This window comes from Chaetomium globosum, genomic scaffold (genome assembly GCF_000143365.1).
Source record: "Chaetomium globosum CBS 148.51 scaffold_4 genomic scaffold, whole genome shotgun sequence".
In the NCBI taxonomy this organism is placed as follows: Eukaryota; Fungi; Ascomycota; class Sordariomycetes; order Sordariales; family Chaetomiaceae; genus Chaetomium; species Chaetomium globosum.
Window position 1 is genome coordinate 1,464,503 of NT_165979.1, and position 13,004 is coordinate 1,477,506.

The following is a 13,004-nucleotide window of genomic DNA, read 5'->3' on the forward strand; positions in this document are numbered from 1 at the left end:
CCTTCATGTTCTCACAAAGCGCTCCCGACGAACCACTTCGCCCTCCCTGCGCCTCGCCTCGCCCTCCGCTGTTCGACGAGGGCGATTCGGGCTTATTTTCGGGCGAGACGCGAAGACGAGCCTCGTGGCTCATTCGGCAATCGGGGCTAGTTGAGGTCTCCACCGGGATCGGGGAGGCCTTTGGGGGATTGGGAGGTGCACCTTGGAGGGAGCCATTTACGCTGGGTCATGGAACCCTTGAGACGCTCATAGAATATCTTCTCGCCCCCGCCACGGAAGGAGATTTTGACGCTTTCCGAGCTTTCAAGACCAGGGGGGACGGCGCTCAAGGCGTTGAGGACCGGACCAGGAGATTCCGTGTGGATTCGGGTCTGGGGCGCGAGCTCGGCGGCGACGTCATGGGAGATTAGTGGTCCTCCACACATCTCGCAGGACAGAAGAGACGGGTGGTTGAGGAAAGTACACCGCGGGCACTGGAAGGAGGCGTCTGGATCCGAACTCCGAGGCGAAGAGTCGCGGCCATGATCCAGCCCAGACGAGAATTCGGTGACGGGCCGCGGCCGGACCGGGAGTGGAGTCTGCACTGCTGGACTGCTGGGCTGTCGGTTGGTAGCGTTGGATATCGCAGCTTTAAGAACATGGGTCAAGGTGGGCTTGATGCCACAGGCGAGACATGGGGGGAGCGGCGTGTGGACGCTGGCAGTCGTGGGGTCAAAGTTGGATGGCACCGGGTTCGAGAAACTACAGATAGTGCAAACCCACGTTGCGCTGCTGGCCGGAGTAGGTTCCACGGGCGATCCTCGACGCGGACCATCTTGGTGTTGAGCGGGCGAGGATGTGTTGCTCCGCGAGGGGGCAGCCGCGATGCCGGGCGACCTGGCCTGCAAAGAAGAGCGCTTCGTCGCCTTCGGGATAAGTGTAATTTTGGCTGACGACTTGAGGAACCCGCCCTAAAGGAAATAAACATCAGTAATTGAACCGAGAAGGGTTGGCTGGTGATATTTACATAAAACTCAAAACGCTCGATGCTCTTGAGATCCAGGGCGACCGAGTGCTTCCTCGGCTCGGTCTTGTCCACATAGCATATCCGATGCGAGGTCAGATAAACCTGGCCATTCTGATGGTCGGGGAGCTTGTATTTCCTGTAGCGAAGGTCTGTCAGTTCCTGGTCCCTAGTCGAGTAGTCGAGGGAAGCTGAGATGCCCTGGATGCGATGCCTAGAACTCACCCCTCATACAGCCCCACATTGTCTTGCACGAAGAGCAAGTCTTCATCAGGTAGGTACGCGGGCCGCAAAGCGGTTGTCAAGTCGATGTGCTTTAAGAACATCCGTCATAGTCGGGGGCAGGTTGTCCCGATGTGGTTGGAAAGTTGACGGATGGTGAAGGGTTCATCGGCCCGTTCCAAACATAGGTCGGTAAGTAAGGGGAGGCTATGTAGGTATCAATGCACGCTATCAATGCTTGGCCATTGACGTCAACCTTGGTGGGGCACATATGGTATTATTGCATACGTGACAGTGTGAATAATTACAAACTGAGATTCACATATACGCGAGTCTCGGTGGCGCAGAACTCCCGCACGGACCAGAACCAGCCCCAGGCCACACTTCCATTTTAACGACGCTTTGATGCCCTTTGTGCCTGTTCTCGACAACCTCACCGCTCGCGACGACATCGACTCGCGCATCTCGAAAAGATCCGCAGTGTTTTTTTTTTCAAGGCTCTTGGTGAATAAGCCACAATATATACTCCAATATTCGCCCACTTTTGTGTCTCGCGACTCCCTGATTTTTTTCCATTACAGCACAGCCCATGAACACCAGCAACATGATGCCGACGTGGCCAACCCCCCCTGCCCCAGGCACCCAGCCATCGGCCAGCTACACAGCTTCATACTCTGGTAAGTTTGGAGACGCGTCAAACGCGAGGTTGAATTCCGAGCTATCCTGTCTCGCGAGTTCTGAAATCCTAGGAAGACCACCGCTGACTTCTTTCAAACAGCTCCTGCCTTCACCCCAGTTCAGGTCCGCCAGTCATTCGGCCAGTCCTACTCCACCCCGCAACCTCCCTATTCCGTCGCGCATACTTACGGCCCTTCCCATCCTCCCGCGCCGAGCGCAGCTAATATTGCAACGAATGTGAACCCTGCGCCGCCTGTCGCCCAGGAGCAGGCCAAGACAAAAATCGACTGGCCGGACTCGGTCCGCCGATATGTCCAGCGTGCCTTCATCCCTGCAAACCTAGATTCAAGCGTAACAAGGGCGGACATGGAGGCCAAGCTGAAGGAGACGATAACCCAGGCCAACGAGAAGAACATCATGTACTCCCTCGACTGGGACACAATGCCTCTCCCACAGCAAATGATCCGGGAGGAGCGCGCGCGAGCGTCGCTCCCCACTCCACTCCAAATCGCAGGCTCAAGGCCCGACCCAGGCCCCTGGCACCAAAAAGAGGAAGTCTTGGGACTTGACCGACGCGGCAGCCGTCCATTCAGCCTCTGCAAGTCCGCCTTGGCGGGCCGGGGCCGGGGCCGGTCGCCTTGAGGACCGCGTCACATTTTCGCCCGACAGACGCCAGGGCGACGAGCTCCCTAAGCATACCAGTAAGTTCAATCGGGCGGACAAACGCCAGAAGCGCCACGAGGGAGAGTACACGACGTACCGTGAGGATACGCCACCCCCGGGTGACGGTCCTGTCGTTGGCACTTGCCAAGATCTAGAGAAGCGTTACCTTCGTTTGACTGCCGCCCCCAAACCGTCGCAAGTTCGCCCCCCTCACATCCTGCGTCAGACGCTGGAGCTGCTGAAGAAGAGGTGGAAGAAGGATCAGAACTATTCGTACATCTGCGATCAGTTCAAATCCATGAGGCAGGATCTCACGGTCCAGCGTATCCGCGATGATTTCACGGTTGAGGTCTACGAAATCCATGCCCGGATTGCCTTGGAGAAGGGGGATCTCGGTGAGTATAACCAGTGCCAAAGCCAGCTCAAGGGCTTGTATAGGTTGGGTCTGAAGGGCAAGGCGAACGAGTTCAAGGCCTATCGAATCTTGTATTACATCCACACAGCAAACCGCACGGAGCTAAATAACGCTCTGGCAGATCTAACCGCAGCAGAGAAAAAGGACAAGGCCATCAAGCACGCCCTCGATGTGCGTTCTGCCCTCGCCTTGGGCAACTACCACCGCTTCTTCCAATTATACAATGAGACCCCCAACATGGGTGCCTATCTCATGGACATGTTCGTCGGCCGGGAGCGCCTCGCTGCTCTGTGCAATATCTGCAAGGGGTAAGTTTTATTTGCCGCTCCCAAAGCATGGTAATAGCCGCTAACCTTCCACTAGTTACAAAATGGACGTGCCTTTGCGCTTCGTGACCGAAGAGCTCTACTTTGAGTCTGACGTCGAAGCAGCGCAGTTCATTCTCGACCACGAGGGCCAAGATCTCCTCGAAGACCGCAGCGGTACTATTCTGTTCTTGACTGGGAAGGCCGGTTCGCGGTTTGAAGGAGCGCGCGCCAAAGCCTTCTCCCGCGTCGACATCAAGGGGCAAATCTGACTTGATGCCCCTACTTTTTTGATCTCTTGCCACCTTGCCATCGGTGTTTCTCGTTACCACGCCGTGGCATCCACCAGCCCTACCCCCGTTTCCTCCTTTTCCTGCACGTAATCTTTTTTTTCCCGCCCAGTGGGATGTTCAGCAACAGCATCACCCGCCCCAGTTCATTATGTTGCTGTTAAGGCTGTTGGCTTCTGCCAACGCCTGCCGACTAGTCCTCCCGAGGAGCTCGAGCCCTCACGACACAGTCACCAGTTTTTCTTCTTCGGCGTCGAAAAAGTGACTTACCTGCGCTTATTGCAGCCTGGCTGCTGCGTGTCATTCACGCGCCCAGGAGCAAATCGTTTTGGCTTGCTATCGCACCGGAAAACGAAATCGAGATCGGCAACAACTGCGCTGCTGTGGCGAGCTAACCCGTGGACGAAGCTGATGATGGCAAAAAGCGAGACCTGGCTGTAAGCCATGGTCACCAAGTGCCGAGCAGCTCTTTCACCGTTTGTGGCCGCCCATTGAAGCGGCACGCTCTCGAGGGCGGGTGACCGGGGGTCGAAAGTCAAAAATTGATACAGTCACCACTTTGGTCGAGCCTTTGCGGTTACTCTACCTCTATTTCGACGTTGTTTTTGCGCTACAGAGTTCCCCTGTCATCCATACCCACGGCAGAGAGGGAGCAATTGGATGGGTCGGTCCGGTAGTGGTCCACATGGTTATTGGGAAAGGGGTTAGAGCTGCTTCGGCCTGGAGTTTGGAGTTGGGGGATAGTCATCATCGGCCGTATGTATTTAGCATTTAGTGCATGTGTCGGCCTCACGGGGGCTTTCAACAAATATTGTAGATTCCGTACTTACTTCGGCTCAAAACTGGCCAGTCCCACTCATTGATAGTATGGGTCTCGAACGTTTGTCCCACATAGGTCACACACCTTCCCCATTTTTCAGGTTTAGGTATAAACCAGAATGGAGTGAGAATCTCGTAAGTTTGGTCGACAGAAAGCCGTACGCCCAAACTGGGCCCTGGCCGTCCGAATCGTCACATTTCTACGTAAACGAGGTAACGCCGCAGGCTCAAGCGAGTACGATAAGCTTGCGGCACGTGGGAATGTGGGAACCGTGGGAGCGAAAGGAAGGTTCATCCAGAAAGTCGCATCGCGTGGGTGAAGCAAGAGTTGAGACAGGCTTGGTTAATTTTATTAACCGTTTACTCACCTCACCCCGCTACCTTACCTTCGTTTTCCTTCGTTTTCCTTTTTCGCCTTTTTCCGACTATATTTCGTAACTGTCATTTCGGTTGGGTTTTTGGGTGTGTAAAAAAAAAACCATCAAACGGTTTAGTTATCATTTTCTATTCACACTTCTGTTTCTTGGTAAGTTCGTAACCGTGAGGCCCAAGACACTGCGCCGCCGGCCGGGATTGTTTCAGCCCGCGGTTTCATCTTCCATGGGCTGCGCTGCTGGTTGGAGGGCGGGGTGTGTGCACAGCCAGCCAGCCCGTCTGGTACGTGAGAACCAAAAAAAGGGAAAGCATGAATTTGCGGATTTGGAATTTGGGGATTTGGAATTTGACGTCTTGGTTGTTGGTTTTGCTCTTGTCTGGGCGGTGCTGGCGCGGCGGTATTGCGGCTTTTGGGTGGCATGCTCGCATGTCATGGAAGATGCTTAGATGCTTGCTTTGCAAGTGAGATGTGACAGGGCTTGTCTATTCTAGGGGTTCTGTGGAACTCCTCAGCGGAGAAGGGATCGGAGGGCCCCATCAGGAACGACGTCATCGCGGGGCCGCCGCCGAGGTGGGATATGCTATAGCCGGTTCCTGAGCTTGGATTTGGAACATCGCCAACATAAAAAGAAAGGCAATTCTCCGACAGAAAACATTCAACAAGGTTCTCGACCATAGCGCTGCTCTGATATACCGGAAACGCCTGGATCGTCCATGGATTGCTGGGGTGGGGTGGCGGATTGCGGGGTCAAATACTGAGCGGGTTCAGCGACAGACACCACTCAAGGAATGGAAGCCATCATATAGTGTGGAAACCGACCGTCTTGAACATTCTAAGTATAACCAGCAGCAGGAGTGGCGTTTAAAAGACCTTGTAGATGTGCGAGAAACCCTCCGGTGGTGAACATCGCGCAAAGCGCATACAAGGCAAATCCTACGACTGGCATGCACGCGACACCATGGGGCGTACCCAACCAACACACCAGGTCTCCCGCGTGGGAATGAGGGACTTGCATACACTCACTCCCTGCACACTGCGCTAGAAGAGAGGAAGACATGGCTTGCCCGGTGACACAGCTCGGGACAGCGAGCTTGGCATTTCCCAAGTCCCTTTGTTCATGCAGATGCCGTGTTCTCGAACTTGATGATCTACGAGGCCGAGGGGGGCCCGCAGCTGCAGGCTCCAGGGGGTGTGTCTCAAGGAACAACAAGAATGGGTGAGTTATGTACTTGGCGTAGATGCATCTCTTCGAATCAAGGGCAGACTGAATCCGGTAGAAGGAGGGGAATGAGCATAATGGGAAGAAAGGCGGCCTCTTTTTCCATTTATCGTTATAACAGCTGGAATCCATCCAACCCGTCCTTCCGGAAAGTTCCATGTCAGAGACGGAGGCAAAAACACAGCGGCCGAAATCGCCCCCTGTTGTCCCACACCACAGGTTCCTTCGTGGCTTTTGGGAAGGATGATCAATGCAGGGGCTGCTTATCGATAAGTTGCCATGACGCTTCTGTCCAAGGATTGGACTCTTTCGCTTCGAGAGACGCAGTTGCGGATATTGCATTTTAATGAAATGCCGTGACCCGTATGCACTACCTCAAAATATCAGGTAAGGAGGGACGACGGTGGTGCGGCGATTCTGGCATTCAATGATCTGCGGCTATCGCGATGGGATGGTTGGAACATGACCCTGGTCCATTTCGTGGCGTATTGATTTGGTTGGTGCCCTCGTGAGTCGAGACAACATGGAGCACATCGAGTCAGCGCTTGCAAGACCAACCAGAGGTTCAGCTTAGTAGCAGACGCGCAGCTATTCAAATCGCTATTATTTGACATTTTGCTATGTCACTTAGCTAAGAAAACAATTTGGCTATCGCCTCCCGCTCACTACCGCAAGCCACGTGAAGAGTACATTAGACATCTACCCTCCCGAGTGTCCTACAAGCTTCTAGTTGTGCCATAACATCATCAACTCCATCCCAAAGATTCCTAACCCTCAGCAGCCCATCAAATCTTGTCCCATCCATTCGTTCGTCCATTCATCGCCTCCGCCCAAACCGCAGTCGCAACGCAGCTACAAAGCAGATCGGTTGCCCGATGAAACAGCAGAAATCAGAAAAAAAAAAAAAAAAAAAAAAAAACACCAAAGCAGAGTTGGGTATACTTTGAGTAGAAAACACGACAAAAAAAGGGGAGCCTACAGAAAAGGGAGCAGAAGAAGCGAAAAATCCAGTACCCCAACCCATCAAACACAAAATAAAAAGAAGATACCCTCCCGCTCCACCCCAGTGAACCATCTCCCCGTGAAAACGGCCCCATCTCTGCTACAGCGCTCCTCACTCCTCACTCAACATACAATAACAATTTCTCATTCCGCTGCAGCGCCAGGTCCAAGTCGTTGTTGCTCATCAGCGGTGGCTTATCGCCAGTGGCCTCGTCCTTGTAGCTGAGCTGGGGCTCTTCGCCGACGGGGATCTTCAAGCGGTCGATGATCCGATCATAAAGGGCCTCAAACTGTATGTCGGCGGGCACTTTGATGGCGATGATGTCGCCGTTATAGCTGAGCTTGACCTTCATGGAGGACCCAGCCGCCTGCATGCCAGGCGAGAGTGAGGTTTGCGAGGGTTGCGAAAGGGACGAGACTTGCCGCGCCATGGCTGGCTGTTGCTGTTGCGGCTGCTGTTGTTGCTGCCGCGGTTGGTGGCTGGCGAGACCGCCGTAGCCGCCACCAAGATTTTGTTGGGATGATTGGCGAGAGCCGCCGTCGGCGGGGGAGTCGGCCGATGAGGGCCGTGAGCCGGCCGATAGGCGGTACTCCTCTTCGAGCGCGCTCGGGTCAATTTCGTAGTCTCCTTCCCTCGGGGCAAAGAACTGTTTTACTAGGTTGCATTTAGCAATGTATGGTGGTTGAGCCAGGAGGCTTTTAACGTAGGAATCGAGGTTATGCCGGCGCCCTTCTGTAATCGCATCTGTGACGTAGTTGACAGGGCCGGGCATATAAGGGAGCGTCCGCTGCTTCTTGCCGGTGGTTCCGGCCTCAACAGGGAATTCGGTGAGGAGAGCGATTTGGAAATCGTAAAAGTCTTCGTAGTATCGCGCCAGCTCCCAAGTGCGGCCATCTTCGAGCTCGGCTTCAATAACAAACCAATACTTGTCCTCCGCAAAGCAGTACCGAGGGATTCGAGCCGAGACGGGCGCAAACATCTGCGAGTTAGGTGCCGACGAGGGCTGGCTTTGTTGGACTGAGTTTTGCTGCACATTGTATGCCGTCTGCGGCTGCTGTGGCTGTTGTTGGGCAAGTTGTTGGGTCTGTTGCTGCTATCGCGTTTGTCAGATAGGACATAGGAGCAAGTAACCAGCGACGTCGTCACTGACCATGGTGGAGGCCGGGCCCTGACTAACCCGGCCGCTGGGTTGCTGCTGAATACTCATGCGCTCCATTCCCTGTTCCATCGATTGTGGTTGTGCACCAGTCTCGAATTTCCCGAGTGTGATGCTCGAATTCTTATAGTCTGCGGCCATCTTCTTCCACTCTTCGACCTTCGGGATACCGGCCTTCCGCACGGCTTCATGGGGGTTCTGGACCGGTGTGTTGGATGCCATATCCCGAATCTCGATGAACGAAACAGGAATCAAGCCTGGTCCGCCGAGCCTCCCGATGGGCTTTGCCACAAACCACTCGGGATTTGACTGCGCGATCACGATGATGGCCTCGCCCGCTTTCGCATCCAATTCATCGCCCCTCTCGGCATGGAAGTCGTAGATCACAACGCCGTAGACCATAGCTCCGGACTTGCCCCCCGACTTCGAGTTTCGCTGGCTGGCAGAGGCCATCGGTGTTGTCACTGTTGATGCGTCGCCGTATCCAGAATCGTGGTCGGGATGCTTGACAGAATGTGCACTGTCTGGTTGGGACTGGCCACTGTCGCGCTCGTTGCGTCCAAGCGACTGGAAAAAGCTCACAGGCACTAGACCAGGGGGGTCGGGTAGCGCGGGGTTGCAGGCCTCGTACCAGTCGGGGTCATTTTCACGCCCGATGACATGAAAGAAGTCGCCACGCGAAAAGCTCAGTTCTTCGCTGCTCTGCGCGGTATAATCTTGAAGCGCTCGAATGACCTGTCCCACGCCCCAAGCGTCAGTCAGTGATTTGCCGGCGGGCGCGGGCAAAGGCGACCCATAACCCATAGCGACCCATAGCACGGCCGTTGGGCATCAAGCGATAACCGAAGTGACGCACCTTTTTGGGAGGAACGATTGCGACCGCGGTTTTCTGCGGAATGCTGATGTGTGGTTTATTCTTCTCTTCACTCTTCATAGACCTCCTCCCTATCCGTAAAGCCTTGAAAGCCGACATGATGATTAGCTAGTGAACGAGGATTCGGGTCTCAATCTACCCTGGCTGGTGGTAAATGCGACTGGCGCTGCTAATAGCAGAAATGGCCGTGGGTGCAAGAACGCGCAGCTGTTTGTGTTGTGCAGCGCGAGTGTTGCGTAGAAAAGGTATCACTGATGGGTTGGTTGGACAAGCCTGGGCTGCGCATGCAGCCGACAGCTGGCTTTTATGTCCAAGTGTTGGATGAAAGGCTAAGTAAAGTCGAAATGACGTACCTTCATAGTGTCAGGTATGCGCGGGCCACAAGTTGGGTGAGATATAAGACTTGAGATAGAAGTGCGCAAAGGATCAGAGGTGAGTGTAAGTTTGCAGTTGGTCCCAGGTTGTGCGGGCTTGCTGACGCTCTAAAGAATGCGTGACTCGGACAGAACGTGGTGGAAATCAGCGGGGGACGCTTGGACTTGCGCTGGAGGGGGCCTCGAGAGGGGCTTGTGCACCGAGCATGCGTAGGATTGGCAGCAGCGTGAGGGTGTGTGCCTAGTAACCACCCCTTAGGTGAATAGCATCCGGTACCTTTAATTCTTCTACATGTTTCTTTCGGACTGCATTTCTTTTCCTCGTTGTCTTCTGCGCCTTTATTTAATGCCTTTTTATTACATTCTCTTTGTTATCTAATACAACGATGCAATCATAATAAAGTAGCATAAAATTGCTATATTGCTTAAACTCTAGGAATATCTTAGTTATCCATTTACGTTGTGAAGATATTTTTCAAGGTTGTAACATTACACGACAGCTATGTGCTAGTTGTATACAAACACAATGCAAAATCAGTTGGCAGATTATCTCACCCTGTTGTCTCCTTAAGGGGGAATGGATCCAAGTTCAGTCCCCAGGGGGACTTACCTCACTAGCCTCAGCTCCCAGACAGCTTCATCACAGAGAAAAGGCCAAGCGAGAGAGCAGGAAAAAATATATTGTGGTAATGTACCACGCATTCTGGACAGAGCTCAACTAGCAACATGGTGCCAGCCGTGGAATGTGAACAGCTGACCACAGAAACACAAAACCCAAACATGATTCCTATCCCGTCCCTTCCAGCCGTAATACAATATACCCTGCCCGTCATTCCTAAGCGCCTTAACTGTAATACACCGACATGCGAATGAGAAACCAGAAGAAAAGAAACGCAGATTAATCATGAGCAGCTTAGCCAATGAAACAAGCAGCCCAGTGGTTTTGAACCCTTATTTTCCTGCCCAACGAGTAGCGCAGAGAAAAAAAGACACCAGTACTCCGTGGACCTCAAGATCACGGGAAAAGAAACCCTTTTCACACAATGACGTGGGTTGACATATGTTCCACGGCCTCCTTGATCGTCCTCAGCATCCGCTGGTTCAGGCAGAACGGACAGCGCACCGGCCGATCCGTAACCGACACGGGCCCGCCGCTAGGAATTGGGGTCAGGGTGAGATCCTCGCCGGCGGCACTACCTGCCGACCCGGTGGGCTGGGGTGTTGGCGCGATGAAACGCGGCGCCGCCACTGAATTGGCCGCCGTCCCACCGTTGCCGCCGCCGGCGCTGGGCGGCGGACCGACGCTAGCTCTCGCCGTGTTAATGGGCGTAGAGATGGCGTTGACGGCCGCCGCGGCCTGTTGGGCGTAAGCCTGTCCGGCGATAGTACCCAGGGGAGGCATGCCCCGCTCGGAGCGGTCCCGCGCTTCGCGTTCGGCGGCAGCCTGCGCTTCGGCGTCGGCTTCTTCCTGTTGGAGCGCGCGCAGGGCGTTCTGGAGGACGACTTCTGGGTCTTCATCCGTGTACATGGGGGTATCGCCGTTGGTGGCGTGGGGGGCGCCGCTGTCGGGGTGCGCGGGGTGGGTCGGATGTGGTTGTGGTTGCTGCTGTTGTGGTGTGGACGGGGCTTGTGGGTTGTCGAGGCGGCGGACGATCTCGTCTCGTACCCTAGCACAGATGGCGAGGGACGTTTCCACGCCCGACGACACGCTGAACTGCATCGCGGATGGCGGCGGGCGAGACCTCGGGCGTGATGTTCATGAAACGGGGGACAGCGTCGATCAGGTAGGGGATGTCGTCGGCTGCGTTCTGAGCGCTGCCATGGCGGCGTTGGCGACGGATGAGGAGACCGTAGCGCTTCTTGAAGCGGTGGATCCAACCTGGTGAGAATTCGGGCGGGTTCTCGTCCTTGTAGCGTGGTAGTTGGGTGAAGATGTTCTTGGCCTTTTCGGCGAGCTCTTCATTGGAAGGGTGGCGGCCGCTGTTGACCATCTGCTGGTGCCAAAGCAGGACTAGCTTCTCAACATCGGGCCAGTTGCCGAAGCGCAGGCGAGAGCCGGACAACTGGGTGTCGCCATCGAGCCGGGCATACTTGGGAGAAAGCGAATGTGAGACGGTCGACTGCGAGATGGTCTGGTTGTATTGGCTCTGAAACCAGTCGATGCACGCTTTGTGGCTCGGGCGCACGGGCTGCGAACTCGCCCAACGTCGTAGGGCGCGTCGCTGGTCGAGGGTCAACGAGTGTCGCTCCTTAGACGGCGACGAGACGTCCTCGGGGGCGATCTCGGCCGACATGGCGACGCGGCGCAGCAAGTGAGCAGCGCGTTGCGCGAAGTAGTGGTCGATACTCTTGGCGAATGATGGGTTTAATGAGGAGTTTGAGATAATCGGATATGTGGGAAGGCTGGATTGGTGATCGTTGTAAGGAGGCGCTGCTGCTGGGGTTGTTGAAGGAAGCTTGAAATGTGGGCGACCCCAGCCCGCTTTGTGCGAGACGCCAGGTGAAACCAGCTGAGATTAGAGAGGCACCTGGCATTCGGCCGATATCCGCCCCGCCCCAATATCTGCATGGCAATTGATACCCTGTGAGAAATCTTTGGAAACTTGGTCTTCGAAACCGCAACATTCCTGTTTAGTTCTGGCGTTGGCGCGTAAACGCATTGGCCATCTTTCCAGGATATCTTATCTTCTTAACAGAGCCAACCCGCGCCCCGAGCTGGAGTGGCAGAGTCGATAACGAGCACAAAGAAAGACCAAGAACAGCTGGGCCCGGGTCAAAGTCCGAAGCCGCTCTTGAGGTCGGATTCATGTGGGCGCCATTCCGCCGGGCATGTCACAACACGAAAAGGCTCGAGATCAAGGACATGGGATGACCCTGAGGTTCATCAACTTCATTCGGCACATCACGATACAATACAACTAATCCTACACCCACTCATCCCTCTTTCCAGCCCGCCTGTCCATAGCCAACATACATCAGACGACACCTTAATTCGACTTCTTGCTCGTCCCACCCATCATATTCTGCACCGTCCCTCCAATGCTCCCCTCAGTCGTGAACTGCTTGCCTATCATGCCCTCCTTATCCAACGGCCCGCCAACCTTCTGGGCCGTTCCACCGAGAGCTCCCTCAGCTACCGAGTCGATTAGTATCATGCCCGCCGTGCGGGCCGATTAAAGGGCCTAGCCTGGTTGGGTAGGCTCACGAGTAAATTGCTTGCCCACGGCACCGTGCTCGTCGAACAGGCCGGGCTTGTCATGTCCCAGGTGGGCGTTTGCTGGTGTCTGGGTGGCGGCGGCCTTGCCGCCTGTTGACCTGGGCCCGGTATGGGAGTCTTGGGGAGTGGTTCTTCGATGAGTGATCCATGGTGGGTATGTTCAGGTTTGCGGTTTTGAAGGTGTCATGAAATGCTTGGGGGAAGAGTGATTGTAAGAAAAGAATGGCACTGGTTTCGCTATTTATTTGGCAAGATGGGCGAATGTTGCCCGAAAGTGAAGGACGAATCATCGATGATGTCATCAGCCCAGAGGTTCCTGGACCCCTGAATCCTTCAATATCGCCTGCAAAGATGCAGCATGCTACCATGGCTTTGCTTAACAGCGGTTTC

The 13,004-nt window shown here is 54.8% G+C and overlaps 4 protein-coding genes across 4 annotated transcripts; 1 reads left to right on the forward strand and 3 right to left on the reverse strand.

The window, feature by feature from the left end:
- Positions 1-146: 146 nt before the first annotated feature.
- On the reverse strand, positions 147-1,329 carry CHGG_04177 (uncharacterized protein; the record flags this gene model as incomplete). The annotated part of the gene is made up of 3 exons (XM_001223390.1): positions 147-950; positions 1,007-1,142; positions 1,229-1,329. 3 exons carry the CDS (start codon positions 1,327-1,329, stop codon positions 147-149), a joined length of 1,041 nt encoding a protein of 346 aa, XP_001223391.1.
- Positions 1,330-1,829: 500 nt separating this feature from the next.
- On the forward strand, positions 1,830-3,558 carry CHGG_04178 (uncharacterized protein; the record flags this gene model as incomplete). Its single annotated transcript, XM_001223391.1, has 4 exons — positions 1,830-1,902; positions 2,004-2,322; positions 2,375-3,289; positions 3,345-3,558. 4 exons carry the CDS (start codon positions 1,830-1,832, stop codon positions 3,556-3,558), a joined length of 1,521 nt encoding a protein of 506 aa, XP_001223392.1.
- Positions 3,559-7,111: 3,553 nt separating this feature from the next.
- CHGG_04179 (uncharacterized protein) lies at positions 7,112-9,122 on the reverse strand (the record flags this gene model as incomplete). Its single annotated transcript, XM_001223392.1, has 3 exons — positions 7,112-8,053; positions 8,171-8,884; positions 9,006-9,122. The coding sequence occupies 3 exons, from the start codon at positions 9,120-9,122 to the stop codon at positions 7,112-7,114; spliced, it is 1,773 nt and encodes a 590-aa protein (XP_001223393.1).
- Positions 9,123-10,433: 1,311 nt separating this feature from the next.
- CHGG_04180 (uncharacterized protein) lies at positions 10,434-11,691 on the reverse strand (the record flags this gene model as incomplete). Its single annotated transcript, XM_001223393.1, has 2 exons — positions 10,434-10,959; positions 11,072-11,691. The coding sequence occupies 2 exons, from the start codon at positions 11,689-11,691 to the stop codon at positions 10,434-10,436; spliced, it is 1,146 nt and encodes a 381-aa protein (XP_001223394.1).
- Between the last annotated feature and the right edge of the window lie 1,313 nt (positions 11,692-13,004).